This window comes from Syngnathus typhle, linkage group LG6 (assembly GCF_033458585.1).
Source record: "Syngnathus typhle isolate RoL2023-S1 ecotype Sweden linkage group LG6, RoL_Styp_1.0, whole genome shotgun sequence".
In the NCBI taxonomy this organism is placed as follows: Eukaryota; Metazoa; Chordata; class Actinopteri; order Syngnathiformes; family Syngnathidae; genus Syngnathus; species Syngnathus typhle.
The window spans coordinates 9,180,621-9,194,684 of record NC_083743.1 but is presented as its reverse complement, the minus strand read 5'-3'; the positions used below and the strand labels follow the sequence as shown (position 1 = coordinate 9,194,684).

General features: G+C 38.6%; 3 protein-coding genes across 5 annotated transcripts; 1 reads left to right on the top strand and 2 right to left on the bottom strand.

Annotated features, from left to right (window-relative positions):
• Positions 1–372: 372 nt before the first annotated feature.
• poldip2 (polymerase (DNA-directed), delta interacting protein 2) lies at positions 373–5,830 on the bottom strand. 3 transcript variants are annotated; one of them, XR_009714606.1, is made up of 12 exons: positions 5,618–5,830; positions 4,788–4,869; positions 4,470–4,567; positions 4,229–4,328; positions 3,579–3,654; positions 3,321–3,428; positions 3,036–3,172; positions 2,540–2,566; positions 2,315–2,440; positions 1,766–1,845; positions 1,494–1,665; positions 373–964 (listed from the first exon to the last, which is right to left on the bottom strand). XR_009714606.1 is itself a non-coding variant. In XM_061280281.1 (11 exons), the coding sequence occupies exons 1-11, from the start codon at positions 5,794–5,796 to the stop codon at positions 1,551–1,553; spliced, it is 1,128 nt and encodes a 375-aa protein (XP_061136265.1). In that variant the 5' UTR covers positions 5,797–5,830; the 3' UTR covers positions 373–1,550. The 3 variants fall into 3 exon arrangements, 2 of the variants coding, with proteins under 2 accessions (XP_061136265.1, XP_061136266.1); XM_061280281.1 differs by having other exon boundaries at positions 373–1,665; XM_061280282.1 differs by having other exon boundaries at positions 373–1,665; positions 4,788–4,863.
• Positions 5,831–6,044: 214 nt separating this feature from the next.
• On the top strand, positions 6,045–9,214 carry tmem199 (transmembrane protein 199). The gene is made up of 6 exons (XM_061280284.1): positions 6,045–6,764; positions 6,987–7,060; positions 7,311–7,400; positions 7,499–7,541; positions 7,785–7,897; positions 8,040–9,214. The coding sequence occupies exons 1-6, from the start codon at positions 6,581–6,583 to the stop codon at positions 8,133–8,135; spliced, it is 600 nt and encodes a 199-aa protein (XP_061136268.1). The 5' UTR covers positions 6,045–6,580; the 3' UTR covers positions 8,136–9,214.
• Positions 9,215–11,098: 1,884 nt separating this feature from the next.
• Positions 11,099–13,947, bottom strand: sebox (SEBOX homeobox). The gene is made up of 3 exons (XM_061280283.1): positions 13,207–13,947; positions 12,797–13,002; positions 11,099–12,150 (listed from the first exon to the last, which is right to left on the bottom strand). Exons 1-3 carry the CDS (start codon positions 13,307–13,309, stop codon positions 11,464–11,466), a joined length of 996 nt encoding a protein of 331 aa, XP_061136267.1. The 5' UTR covers positions 13,310–13,947; the 3' UTR covers positions 11,099–11,463.
• Positions 13,948–14,064: the final 117 nt, after the last annotated feature.

Here is a 14,064-nt window from a genome sequence, read left to right as displayed (position 1 = left end):
ATGCGTCTAGCTTTGTTTATGCCCGGTGCCCAGGTCCTAGTTTTAGTTTTGTGGTTGGCAATGCTAATTTCATCATAAACCTGGGCCGAGTAATTTATTTATGGCCTTTATTTAGGGGATTTTAACATTTCTCAAATGAGTATTTTTTTTTAACTTTATTTTCAGAATAGCTTTTATTATTTTTTCCAGAATATATAGTTATTTTTGTTTTGGGCATTTTTGCCACTCCAGATCATGACTGACCATGTCAGAATAATGCCAGACAACTTCACATGCACATGGTTAAACACAAATACGCACTGACACCTGGTGGTAGCAAAACGCATTGCAATATTAAGACTTAAACGCATGCATAAAAAAACGCGACATTAATTATTTTTCAAAACATATTTGCCTTTAATTACATTCTTATTTACAGTATTGGTATCACAGGAGTTTCAAATCACTTCACAAAAACGCATTTATCTAAAAGTCCTTGGTTTTATACCAAGACTAATTTTGGCTCAATCAAAGTCTTTTTCAATGTTAAGCAGTAGGCTTGAATGCAAGACATGCTCACTGCGTCTATAAGCCTGCATCAGTTTTTTTATGCAGGGATTTAAAAATAACTATTTTACACACTCACACACTGCAGGAGTATTGCTGCCCCCCCGCTCGCTTCATCGATGGCGTACTTGTCAAAGATGGAACCGGACAACACTGCTTCTTTCCACCACAGGTAGGACATTTGTTTCGATTGTGACACATACCGTCTTCTTAAACTTCAGTGATTCCCAATGGATGGGATTTAGACTCCATTCAAACAATAATAACAATACCTAAGGGTGACTCATCTCAAATCGGCGCAGCTATAATTAACGTCCCAACTTGTAATCACTGGGAAAGATGACCCCAGCCACTTCACAGAGGTCAGGGTTTATTTCACAAGGACTTTGTCAACCAGGATTTACATATTAAGATCAACCTGCAAAAAAATATTTTAAATTAGTTTATGTGACAATGTGTTAACTGTTGAATAAGGTTTTAAAGTGTGAATGCTTTGGTTCTGTAAATTGATCAGATATTTTTCTTATTTTGAAAAAAGAACATCTGACAGGCATAGCTGAACAGAAAAGCCGTGTAAAGAAATGTTAACAGGAAAAGAGGAATGGCCACACTGGTGCATTATGTTTTCAATAACATCAGAGGGGAGTCATTCGATGACACTCAGCCCCAATTGCTCTCTTTGGGAACACAACCTCAGCAGGAAGGGCTCAAAAGCAGGTCAATATTCCCGCTATTTGACACCAAACATGAGCTGCTCAGCAGCATATTTTTTTTCCCCACTCTTCGATCCCTGTCTTTTTCCTCCCCATCCAAACTGAGTCAGCTTTAAATCAAGCAAGCCCTAACATGTGTGTTTGTATTTAATTAAACCAGGAAAATAGAATATGTGGGTGTGCAATTGGAAGCTCTAGAAACGCTATATCTGTTAGTCTCTTTCCTTAACCTACCTCAATTTTCTGATACTGAAGGCAGAGGTAACGCTAGGGTGGGGCGACTACTCGCAGTTAGAATGTGTACCCTGCAGGGGGGGCTTTATCATCTTTGTTGCTTTCCAGGGAGAAAGGAGGAATGCGAACATCAAAATGGGAGCCATCAGTCCTTTCGATACGAAATGTTCCCCTGAACATAAAAAAAAAGTAGGCAATGTTAATGGCACAGAGGAGTGCAGAATAAAAAGAGCTAAACATAAGGTTACATCACGTATAGAACAAAAACTCACCACATGTGACCGCTGGGGGCTTGTAGAGAGACATGGCTGCTGTACTGAAATGCTGGCTGCTCTTTGGACAACACTGGCTCCTTTAATCACACAACAGGTCCACAATGACAAGACTGACTAAAAGCTGTGATGTCTATTCAATTTTCTTGCCGTTTGACTCAAGTGGGGGACACTCATACAATCGGCCCTAACGTGAGCATTTTTTTAAATGCCCTGGTCAGAGAACGATTATGCTGACCAATCATCCTGTGGTCTGGGTTCTGATTTTTCCTCCTCAAACTCATCTGAAAACAATCGGGCTGACAATTTTACACTTTACAACCTGTCACACGAGGTGGGCCGAGGCACGGGCTCCATGAGTGACTGTTGCCGGAAATCTTTGCAAAATAAATCACTCTACTAACCCACTCCAACGGTGTGAATTGCGCTTTTATTTTGTTAGACGTGTGATCACGATTTTGTTAGACTTGCGATCACTTGTCCCTCCCGCTTAGGAACGCCAAGGATTCAGCATTGTGTGTCAAGTCAGTGTGAGTGAGTTGCTCTGACCCTGCCAACCACGCCGCGACCTCGGACAGTCTCCAGGGTACCGGACAGGCTGAAGATCCTCCAGTGTCTCTCTCTCAGCTGAACCACCTCATTGCCCATGTTCTCCAAACGGATGCAGTATCGCCACTTCACAAGATGACACACAGTAGATGCATTAAAACTGTTCAGACTAATTGATGCATTATCTATTTTATGGGGCTTCGCATAATCGTTGCCACTACTCACCCAGTATACATGAGAATTCTGGCCTTCCTGAAGAGATAGAAAGATATCACAATGAAAAATAATTTTACTAAGTGATCCCTCATTTATTGCTGACAATTGGTTACGATATTGTCATTGGCGTATTGCTTCTCTTTTAATATGAGAACAGACTTCAATGTGTGTGGGTTGTCGACAGACAGCAAATGGACCCCTGCGGCTGCCCAATAAGATGCCTGGCGTAAATTAACGTAACAAAAGACCCCTTAGGCTGCCTAAAAACATGCCTTTCTTAAAAATAAAAAAATAAACTTTCTACACAACGCGCTTTCGGGGTTAACGTGGTTCTAAAATTCTGGACCCCAAAGTCCGTGTAAAATCGAGATTTAGGTGCAAATAGTAACGGTTGAGAGTCTAACGAGAAACCCAAAGCCTCACGCCATGACGACGGTAACAAAACTGGACAAGAGTCCAGCGATTGCATCTAAAATGAAAGTTGTACTGCATGTTCCTTATTTACCCTCATGCCCATGTAGAAAGGGATTACGGTGACCCGGATGTTCTCAGTGGTCTCCCTGTGGACGTCCGACAGCTCCAACCAGGGGTGGTTCTTTTCTTGCCATGCTTTGAGGGTGTCCCTGGCAATGAATGGAGGAGCTACGATGGAGCGAGAAGGACAAGTTAACCAAGCAACAGAGCTATACCAAATGAGATGATAAAAATGGCAGAGCCAGAAGTAATAGGAAGTACAGAAGAAAGAAAAGAACATGCTTGGCAGGTCAAGACTGGGTGGTGGGGTGCTTACATTTGGCATGGTTGTACATGAGGAAGCGTTCAAACAGCTCGTGTTGAATGGGGATCTGCTCTGCAGAGTTGTATGGCAGGATGTCTTCATGGCTCACATAGTCCAGACCTGATGGGAAGAAAGGTACAGATTAAAAAATTCTTATAGGTATTTTACACCAAGGTGGATTACTGCATCTTGAACAGAGCTGTTTTTTGTCAGACGATCATATCATATCATACAGTGCTATTCAGGGGCGAGATAGATCACGGTGTATACCTGGGATGGCGTAAAGCGCTCTACTGTCATCATGGTTAGCCAGAAACGTCACTGCCTCTGTCTGAGACCTCTGAGACTGTTAAATGGAACACGAAGCAAAATTCACCAATATGTGTCTGCATGCGCTCACACAAAACAACAACCTTCTAAAGAGGCTATGTGCACCTGAGTATAGTAACAGCGGCTGTCACATGCTATGAGTCATAGATGAGACAATTATACAGTTGAAACCACACATATACAGTACATCTTATGCAGCGTTTAGCCGTTTGCAATGTGCAACCACAAGTTGTCGGTAAACCTCGCACGATGCTAAATGCGATTCTCATGAGACAAGTCAATCAGTGGTGGTAAACCCCATAAAATAAACAGTGTGCATTCCTAAATAGGTTTTTGCTTGTGTTGGTAAATGAAAACCTCAAAATAATGAAACGTGTACTCTACCACATGTTTGAAATTTAGCAGTAGCATCAGATATGCCATCACCATCATCCATATTGCAAAAATGTAATTGTAAAGGGCAAAACTGAGCATTGCGTGTTATTGAATCCATACACAGTAGTATACTTATGACCATTCCACAGAAAAAAGCAACAATGTCACACTAGGAGATGACTGAAAAAGTAACATTGGTTAACAGAATCACTTACAATGTGAGGGCAGTCTCTGGTATCAATCAGAACTTGATAGTAAGTGTGAGTCTTCCCCTTCACTTCCTTTGAGCCATGGCCACCAGGAGGCTCAGGCTTGCTAGAAGCAAAAAATAATAATAAAAAAAGAGAGATAAGAGTGTTGTGTTTACATGATGACAGGGGCAACGTGTTGCATAAAGCTGCAACGCCTTTGTTGATCAAAGACCAGTCATCTCAAATTGGGCGGTGGGGGCTTTACCTGTCAGACATGGGAGGTGTGATGTCTCTGTCGTACAGTCTGGCGTGCCATGGAAACAAAACAATACCTCGATAGCCAAAGACGCTGTGGAGAAAGAGCTGAGAACAACACAGAGGAACAATGTCACATTGGATAAGACTCAAATAATAAATCAGAAATCAAATGAAATAAAAATGTCTTTAGCAAGGCATCGTACTGTTAAAAATGTATTATTGTCACAATGGTACAATGAAACCGTATAAAATCTAAATATGCTCATATGGACCCAGAGTGTTTTTGTTGACATCCACCCTGCGACCTGGCTATGCAAGTATTTACCTGTCCTGTCTCGTATTTGCCCTGCTGCTTAAGAGCCTCAAACACTCCAACCGTCTCCAAAATCTTCCCTTCAGGCCTGTTCCTGCCAAATACAGGCAACGTCAGTTCATAATGGCTTGTGTTTGAACAATGAGGACACATTCACAGAATAACGTTGGGGTGAGAAAAACGTAATAGTGCAAATAATCGTGATTCCAAGATTGAACAAAATAATCATGATTTTTATCCATAATCAATATTTATTCCATTTAAAAAGGGTTTGGAGGGCACCTCACTGTACAAAGCAAACGCTTCATTGGCAATAACAATGTAAAATTGTTTTGTTTTATTTATATTTTTTTTCTTACCGTGTTACTGTGTCTATACAATGTGTAGTTTACGAATAAAGAAAAACAAAAATCCCAGAAAACTGTCGTTCATTTCATGTAATTTTAAGGAAAAACACATCAAGACATTGCTAGGGGTATCAATTATAAACACTTACCAAAATCAATGCACATTAAAACACAATTGGTAAAAATGTAAGAACAACAACTTAATACAGTGTTTATGGGCAAACATTTTAACATTGTAAAAGTGCTTCCGGTCAAACCATGCATTACCACATCTACTGGATAAATGCCAATGAATGCCACAGGCCAACTACGCCAGTTTTATAGGCCCTGGATACATATAATGCTCGTATTTATAAATAAGTTTGGAACGTGTTGACCACATGACAACAGTTCCTGACATTTCTTTCCTACGATAAAATCTTTAGAAACTCGTGGATAGCTAGGTCTTTAGCTTGTTAGCATTGACAGGAGGAGGACACTGGCTGTGTGTCTTACCGTGACGACATGAATCTCTTCTGCTGAGCGACACCGTACATTCCGCAGGCTCGGCATTCCAACTGTGGTCTATACATTTCGAACCTGCTGTCAGTCATACTTAATAATCTATGTGCGCGTTTATTGTTATATTTACTGAAAGTGCTCAGCAGACCTCTACGTAACGCGCAGGCCGCCATCTTTGTTGGTGGTGGCACGCTTTTACTTACGCAAGCACGTTTGTACGTACGCACTGATGTTGCCTTCAGGGACAAAGAAAATAGTACGAATTAGAACTACTGTTTATTACGAGCGTCTTTTACGCTGACATGTTTCAACAGTCTGTCAAAACATGTCAGTGTAAAGGACGTTCAGGTAAGGCCTACATCATACGATGACTTTTTGTTAACTTAGGTTACTAGTAATTATTAGTTGAGATTGTAGTGGTCCTTGCACACCACAAGATTACTTTTCCCCCCATTAGCCTTACAAACAGCCGTTGGAAAGGTTTATTGGCTCCATTAATATATATTCATACGTGGATAATAGCTTATAATGTTTTTCAAATATATTCTTTCTGTATAATTCAATCTGACGGCGTTTTCTAAGGGATTTAAAGTCGTTATGTTACGTATATATAAATATAAAAAAATACGAGGAAACATGGAGGCACCAAAGATATTCACCTGGAACGAGACGCGCAAAACATGATATTAATTTAAAATGATCGTTAATTCTCTTCCAAATAATCAAATATAATACGACCAAACATGGTAAAATGCTCCGTTGTGTGTATTGAATTTGTAATTTAGAGATTATTTTACACGAGTGATCACGTGAGACTTACCTCATCTGGTCACGGGGTAAAAACATGGCTACTTGCATATTGAGCTTTTGCACCGCTTTCTAACGTTACAGTCATATACATCTCCCATCGTTGCATATTCCCACCGAATATTCAGTGTGTTGTCGTTAAACAAAATTATGGCTTCGGCGTTCGTGGTTGGAGATCAATTCCGAAATCGAGTGTCAGGACTGTTGGAACAGACGGACTCGTCTCTGCCTGAAGAGCTGAGAACACAACTGGGTACTCTACTTGGAAATCAAGGAGAAATTAACCTGCCATTTAGTACAGCGCGACAATTGAAAAAGTATCTTCAAGATGAAGGTAATGTGATGTCACCGCAGGCATGATTTTATTTATTTTTTCTCTTGCGCTCTGCATCTCTGTCACTTGCTCTCCATGCCAATTGCATTTATTCATGAGCCTACTTGAAAAGCTATGTTTGCGTGGTTTTCAGTAAAAGAAAGCACAGAAATGTTTTTATTTATTTTCAGAAATGACGCCCAGAATGAATGACTATTTACACTATGATGTTCTTTTTTCTAGGGCATCCATTCTATTTGCATGACTTGTTGGAGGATAGTTCATTGCACCTGCCGGAGGTTGTGAAGCCCCCCAGAGTAAGTCGATGGCAGTTCATCGAGCTTGAAATGTTGACATATATGTGTTCCCGATTGAATATTTATTTGACTCAATCACAAAATGTTCCAAGGGAAAATCTCCTACCAAGTATGTGTGAACGTTTTTGTTACAAAATGTGTAATTAAATGTTTCAGCCTCTTCACCACTTGCTTGATGAAACATGTCCATAAATCAAAGTGAGTTGGACGAACACTAAACACAAATGTGATCATTTTCTCTTCATTTCAGAACCCTGAGCTGGTTGCACGCTTGGAAATCATTAAAGCCAGACTAGCAAACGAGGAATACAATAAGATGACTCGTAACGTAAACACTCAGGTAAATAATTTTGTGTTCACAGATGACAGGGTTTACATTAGCAGGATCCACGTCATTGCAAAGTCTAGCCTAATGATTACATTTCTACTCCTGTGCAGGAAATGAACCGTAATGGAACACTGGCAGATTTGGGACAGCAAGGTTAGTATGTTGTAGAGTTTCCACATCACTTGAAGGGGCTAGATCTTCAAATGCATTTTTGTCATACCCGTAATTGCTTGCATGGGGGTTTTCGGTTTACCAGGGTTCTGGTAAATATCATGCTATTAAGGCATCTTGAAAACTTTTTAAATCGTGAAAATAACATTGGAATATGTTCAATTTAAATATTCTTGTATTGGTGTCGTACATTCTGATCGGTGTACATATTTTCTGTTTCTAAAGTACGATCAGCTAAAGCAGTGGTTGTGACTGTTTTCAACTTCCTGGTGACTGTAATCGCTACATTTGCCTGCTCCTACATGGGCAGTCAGTACCTATTCACTGAAACAACAGCGGTAAGAATTTGTCTTATTTGTCTCGATTTGTTCTGGAACAGCATGCTTAGCTAAACCGGTGTGCCCCAAAAGTTCAAATGTTATGTTGGTATCCAAAAGCATTTTAATTCTGACTTGATTATCTTTTTTTTTTTTTTGCCAGAGAGTAATATCTGCTGTGATCGCAACATCTGTAGTGGGGTTAGCTGAGCTGTATGTCCTGGTCCGGACCATGGAGGGGGAACTCGGTGACCCTTAGCACAACAAACAAGGGAACTACACTAAAGTCAAAAAGGGAAACTCCATTTAAGAGCAGCCTTTTATTAAGGTCACACTCTATTAAAATTATATGGACCAAGAGAGTCTTCACATTTAAACGACACCAATTTCCACTTTGCTATTAGGCAGATCTTTTGGCACCCTCTTATGGCAACCTATGGCATTGCTGAAAAAGGACAACTGCGAGTAGGGTAGTTTTTTGACAAAATTCTATTCAGAAATGGCTTTGAACGTATTTTTGATGCTGGTTTACAAAAATGGGGTTCGGTTTAGGCTTTTTTTTTTAGCACATAAGGTTGTTTGAGTTATTTTTTTCTTACGTTTGAGCCGTATAAGTATACAAATTTACAAAAAGAAAAAGAATCTTCCGGTTGCGGACCCTCACTCTTAATTCATAAATATTACATATACAGTATTTGTAATATGTATGATTGATATATATATATATACATATATATATATATTACATACTTTATTATTTGGAATCTCATTAAGAATTAGAGCTCTGATGAAAATAGAAAATAAATAAATAAATATAAATTATAAATATTTTTAGTCTGTTGACGAGTGTTGTCTAATGCTATTTTTTTTTTTTTTTTTACTGCTTTTTATTTATTATCTCTGTTTTTCCTAGAAACCAAAATATAAAATATTATTATCATGAATAAATGAACACCTGTGATTTTCTTTTGATCCTGATGATATTAATAAAGCCATACATCTGTATCTCGAATTGAATGATGATGATCAGTTGATTTTAGTTGATTCAGCGAAAACAACAGTACGTATACTCAATGTCATAAGCTATTAATTTGGTTATTAAATTTGATCATTTTATTCTACAAGAGTTTATGTAGCAATTATTGTTCGTTCCATTTGGTACCTTCCAACCAGAAACATCTTCTAGATTATGTCTATTTTCTTATCTTATTTTAATTAGTTAAGGTCTGTATCAAGTTATACAATGACAATACATCTAAAGAACACTTCAAAAGCTATTGCTATAGGCTAGATCTGCTAATAACACGCTAGTAGTAACAATAAAGCCTTGAATCAACACTGCCAATAAAGTCGCTGGGTCAGGAAAAACAATGACAACAACACTTATAGAAAGATTATTGTTCATAATCAATTTCAAAACAATTCAAACACGACTCAGATGATCATCTCTGATCCCTTCTTCACATTTAAATTCGTATTTTTTTTGGACATATTTTTATGCCGGTATCCTATTGTTTGGTCCTATCGCATAAATGGGAGGATTAAAAGATGTAACTACATCTGGAGGGGCAAAAGTATTTTCCTGAATTCTGAGATTTGACACCCGGATTAAAGGTTTATTGAAAGATTATTTGGTATTAAAGATGATTGTGATATGCGGAGATCACTGTCCACTGCACGACTGTCTTGTCCATCCGTCATATTCGTGTATGTATTATACTTCTCATGTAATATTTCAAAACTTAAATCCAAGTATAATTACACGACCTGTAAGCTGATAGACCCCAAAGCTTTGGCTTTAATTTTCATTAGTTTATTCCGCCTGCCTACTATACTCATGATACTTACAGAGTAGAGAGATTTAAAAAACAACTATCTTTTGTGGTATCTCCGCACATGGAGTGATTTTAATCAGGATGTTTTGAAAAATAATTCTCAGAGGGCCACAGTATAATGTAACACGGCATAGTACAATGTAGCTCATAACAAGAGTTGCCTGCTGTGAGAACGTGATTCCAGGGTGGAGAAATGTGTTTTGTTCATGGGATACCTTCTCAATTAGTCCTCAGTTTCATAAAATCAATTTACAAAACTTGTTCCAATGAATATTATATCCATTTTCTACACCAGTTGTTGAGTGACAAATGAGTTGGAGTCTTTCCATGCTGGCTTTTGTTTTTATTTTTTATTGCCAAAGTATTGAATTATTGACTGGTAATAATTGTAAAGACCCTGTGAAGTTCTTTTCATCATTTGATTCTAATTACATTAAATATGTTTGTAGGTGAACATTCCAAAAAAGTGGTTTCGCATTACCCCTGATGAGGCAAAATTTGCTTTTTACATTTCAGTAAATCACATTGAATAACAAAAAGTGAGAATCTACCACTGAGATGCCCACAAAACTTTGTCAAGGTAATATACCCATCTATTTTCACATTGCGCAAGTAAACTTTAAGTTAAAGTCTGATAAATAAAATAATTTACTTTCCTTTGCTAAGGAGCGGAAATAAAGGGTTATATCCTACTACCCATTTTATGGTTGGCCGGGAAGTTTTATCAGTTCCTGGCTAGAGACTCAAGGTCTTGACCATTTGCCTCAAGGGGAACGTGATCCTGCAGAGGCATGTGTGCTTAGTACATTCAAATTCAGGCTGTGCTCTTAAAAAGAGATACACAGAAGAAGCTCGCGCGGACACACGGACGTTGTGCATTGGAGGGATTTCCTAACATCAGTATGTGAGCGGAATAAAATATTTATCGATCCCAGGTGGCTGTCAGTGAAGTTCTTTTACACAACCACCCAGCCTTTGTGTATAAACGCATGCTTTGACCTCCCGACCTCTTTTTGTGATGCCACCAGTGTGAGATAGGCAATGCCTGACAACCATCAAACTATAACTGGAACAAATTGCAGCATGCTGTTGTGACATTTTTTATTGCTCAGTACAGATATGCACTTACGTTACTATCAAATACACAAACATTGATTTTAGCAGGCAGATGTAACTATAAATATACTTGTTAGATACAACAAATTATGTTCAAGCAGTGTCAGTGAAGGTATGACACCAACACCTAACTCCATCCTCCATTATATGCCTAAAGGATGAGTAGTTTTACTTTATTTTTGTTGAGTTTACAAAATAGTTTTATGCAGTGGTTAACTTCTCTGTTTGTGATTATTATAATTTACAACATTTTCCTCACAACATTGTCACATGGGTTTTAATTTACTTCAGTTTATTTACTGTGAAAATGTTTTGGAACAACTTGAAAGTCACCCAATACCACTCAAAGTTTAATTTTGCAGGTTGCAGAGCAATATGATAATGTATTTATTATTAAATCTGCCATAATTTATTGCCCACTTTAAAGTTCATCAAGTTGTGTCTTAGTCATGACATTTGGTATTACATTTTTTGTGTGGAAATTAACTCAGACTACATCTAAAAGACAACTGGAACATTAACACAAGGCCAGAGGAAGAACAACATACACCATTTGATGTTTTCTTCAGTTTGTGTCATTGGTGTGTTTAGACAGGACATAAAGGGGAAAATAACTGAATTTTACAATACACATCATCAAAACTCCAGGAAGTTGGTAACTATAGCAGCATTGTAGATAAGGTCTGAGATGTAGCCCATAGATGTCTGTGGTCCCATTTGTGTGTGATGTTGATGATGATGGTGGTGATGTCTTTGGCCCTGAGTTACGTCCCAGTACGCTGGCTGAGAGTGAGAAGGAACAACTTGGTCAACAGAAAGGTGACCTCCAGCTTCACCCCCGTATAGCGACTGATGCGCCCCAGACTGAACCATGCTCTGGGCTTTGAGGTTCCTGAGGGCCTGGTAGGAGTGGCTAGACGCAGAATGGTGATGTTGCCTGGTGATGGGATGTGACAACGAACCAGGAAGGAAAGTAGGCAGGGTCGATCCGAGTTGTGGCCGCTGATGCCACTCCTCCTCCCAGAGACGGGACTCTGATAGTTTGGGGGAGCCAAGGGTGGGCTGCGAGTGGAGCGTTGAAGTGGATGGTGTAGACTGATTGCTGTAAAGTTGGAACCAGTCAGAGTAGAATTGTGGGATGTCTTCACAGGGTTGGTTTTGCTCCGGTCTAAATATGTCTGCCAAGGTGGATGGGGATGGAAAAGCTGAAGTCACCACCCCAGAGGTGGATCCTGCAAGTCCCCTACTTGCCACAACATGTTTGGTAGACTTGGGTAGTCTCCCAGTCTTGATACTTCGGGCTCTTCGGTTTTGAAACCACACCTGTGCAAGATTTATACTTTCAATTTCCATATCATGAGACTTCAGCTTACTTTCATGACAAGATGTGGGTATGTAGGCTGTCATCATGAAAAAATAATCATACGTACACTACCATTCATAAGTTTAGGGTCACCCAGACAATTTAGTGTTTTCTATGAAAAATATAACTGCACAAGAGTTTTTAAAGGTTTTCTAACCATCCATTAGCCTTCTAACACAATTAGCAAACACCCTAAACCATTAAAACACTGAAGGGAAGGTTGCTGGGCCTTTATACACCTATGCAGATATTGCATTCAAAACCAGACGTTTGCAGGTAGAATAGTCATTTACTACATTAACAATGTATAAAGAGTATTCCTGATTAGTTCAAATTTATCCTCATTGAAAAATAGAGATTTTATTTTCTAAATTAGGACCTTTCTAAGTGACCCCAAACTTTTGAACGGTAGTTGTAAATTGTAAAAAGCTGCTTTGTGCTGTGTAATATAAGTCACAAATAGAGTTGTTGTTATAGGATTGTGATGAACCGAATGCGGATCTCCACGATGGAAAACAAATTCACACAATTCATAATGTTTTATCCCTTCACGTATTTGCAACACCAGCAAAAAGTCATTTTTTACAAAAGATGCCGTCCACTCACCTGAATCTTGCTCTCAGGCAGGTGTGTGTGTGCAGCCAGGGTCTCCCTGAGGGTGATGTCTGGATAAGGAGTGACGGCAAAGGCTTGCTCCAGCTCGGACAACTGAGCTCGGCTGAAGATGGTCCGCTTCCTCTTTCTCGGACCCTCGTTCAGGATACCAGACCGATCCAGCTCTGAGGTGAGCGGGATGCTCTCACTGTGCACATCTTGAGTAAAAGTAGTTCATCAATTAGTTGTTTATGATTGGTGTGTAAATTGGATCTGATTTTACGTTTTACATTAGGTTATGACATTTTAACTGATGGTCTCAAATACTTATGAGATGATAAAAATAAACCATACCCTTTCTCTATTTCTGAAAATCTACTATACATATTAAAAATGAATTTACAGATGTTGTTTTGGCTCACCTTTACATTGTTCCTGTTCCCCAAATAACTCTTTGAGATCCACTACATCTTCCTTCTGTTCCTGCTTTACTGTTGAGAAATTTGCATCCATGAACAAAGCCATTATCGCCGCACAAACACAATCAACCACTGATCCTTGGACACTTAATGTATGATTTGACAAAGAGGACGGGGACCACCTTTTATACCCATAGAAAACAACCCCCCAACTCACACACACAAATACACACACACGCACACACACAAAATCCAGGTATTAAAACACCACCCATTTTAATCTCTAGTTACTGAGAATCAAATCATGCTGTTTTGCAAGTCCCTTAATAGATGGACAACACTGTACTCTAGTATAGCAACCATTTAAATGTTATTAATCATCGATATTCACCATACAACAATATGATATTCGGTTACATTATTTACTCTAAAGGTTATTCTAGCTATGCTGTGAAGATATATTTCAAACATATTATTTTACTAAATAATAATAAACTCCAAAATTTACTGTGCGCAAAGCCATGACTAGTTGTAAATAATGTATTTTTTCATCAACTACATGTAAATGTATGTACAACTTAGACCAATAGTGTCCCTAAATGTGGACACAGGGGTACTCAAATGTGGAGTTCACATGAATTGTGCAAAAACAGATTTACCATTTCATCACAAAGGTTGGAAATCCTATTCAAGATATATTTTTTAAAATATTCCAGTTGAATAAAATATTGAAATGTCCTTCCTTCCATCAAATTGATATTTAGAAACACAAAATTGTGCTATCTTGCAACATTAGAATTTTTTTTGTAAGATTTTTACACAGTTCCTTGTCTGCATTCATAACAACAAAAACAATTTGAT

Excerpts from the sequence above, each read along its gene's own strand:
- sebox (XM_061280283.1), bottom strand. The coding sequence starts at position 13,309 with ATGGCTTTGTTCATGGATGCAAATTTCTCAACAGTAAAGCAGGAACAG. Across the intron at positions 13,003-13,206 it reads GGAACAGGAACAATGTAAAG|ATGTGCACAGTGAGAGCATC; the intron begins GTGAGCCAAAAC and ends CTTTTACTCAAG. Across the intron at positions 12,151-12,796 it reads TGCCTGAGAGCAAGATTCAG|GTGTGGTTTCAAAACCGAAG; the intron begins GTGAGTGGACGG and ends AATCTTGCACAG.
- poldip2 (XM_061280281.1), bottom strand. The coding sequence starts at position 5,796 with ATGGCGGCCTGCGCGTTACGTAGAGGTCTGCTGAGCACTTTCAGTAAA. Across the intron at positions 4,870-5,617 it reads AAGAGATTCATGTCGTCACG|GAACAGGCCTGAAGGGAAGA; the intron begins GTAAGACACACA and ends TGTATTTGGCAG. Across the intron at positions 3,429-3,578 it reads AGCGCTTTACGCCATCCCAG|GTCTGGACTATGTGAGCCAT; the intron begins GTATACACCGTG and ends TCTTCCCATCAG.
- tmem199 (XM_061280284.1), top strand. The coding sequence starts at position 6,581 with ATGGCTTCGGCGTTCGTGGTTGGAGATCAATTCCGAAATCGAGTGTCA. Across the intron at positions 7,061-7,310 it reads AGGTTGTGAAGCCCCCCAGA|AACCCTGAGCTGGTTGCACG; the intron begins GTAAGTCGATGG and ends TCTTCATTTCAG. Across the intron at positions 7,542-7,784 it reads GGCAGATTTGGGACAGCAAG|TACGATCAGCTAAAGCAGTG; the intron begins GTTAGTATGTTG and ends CTGTTTCTAAAG.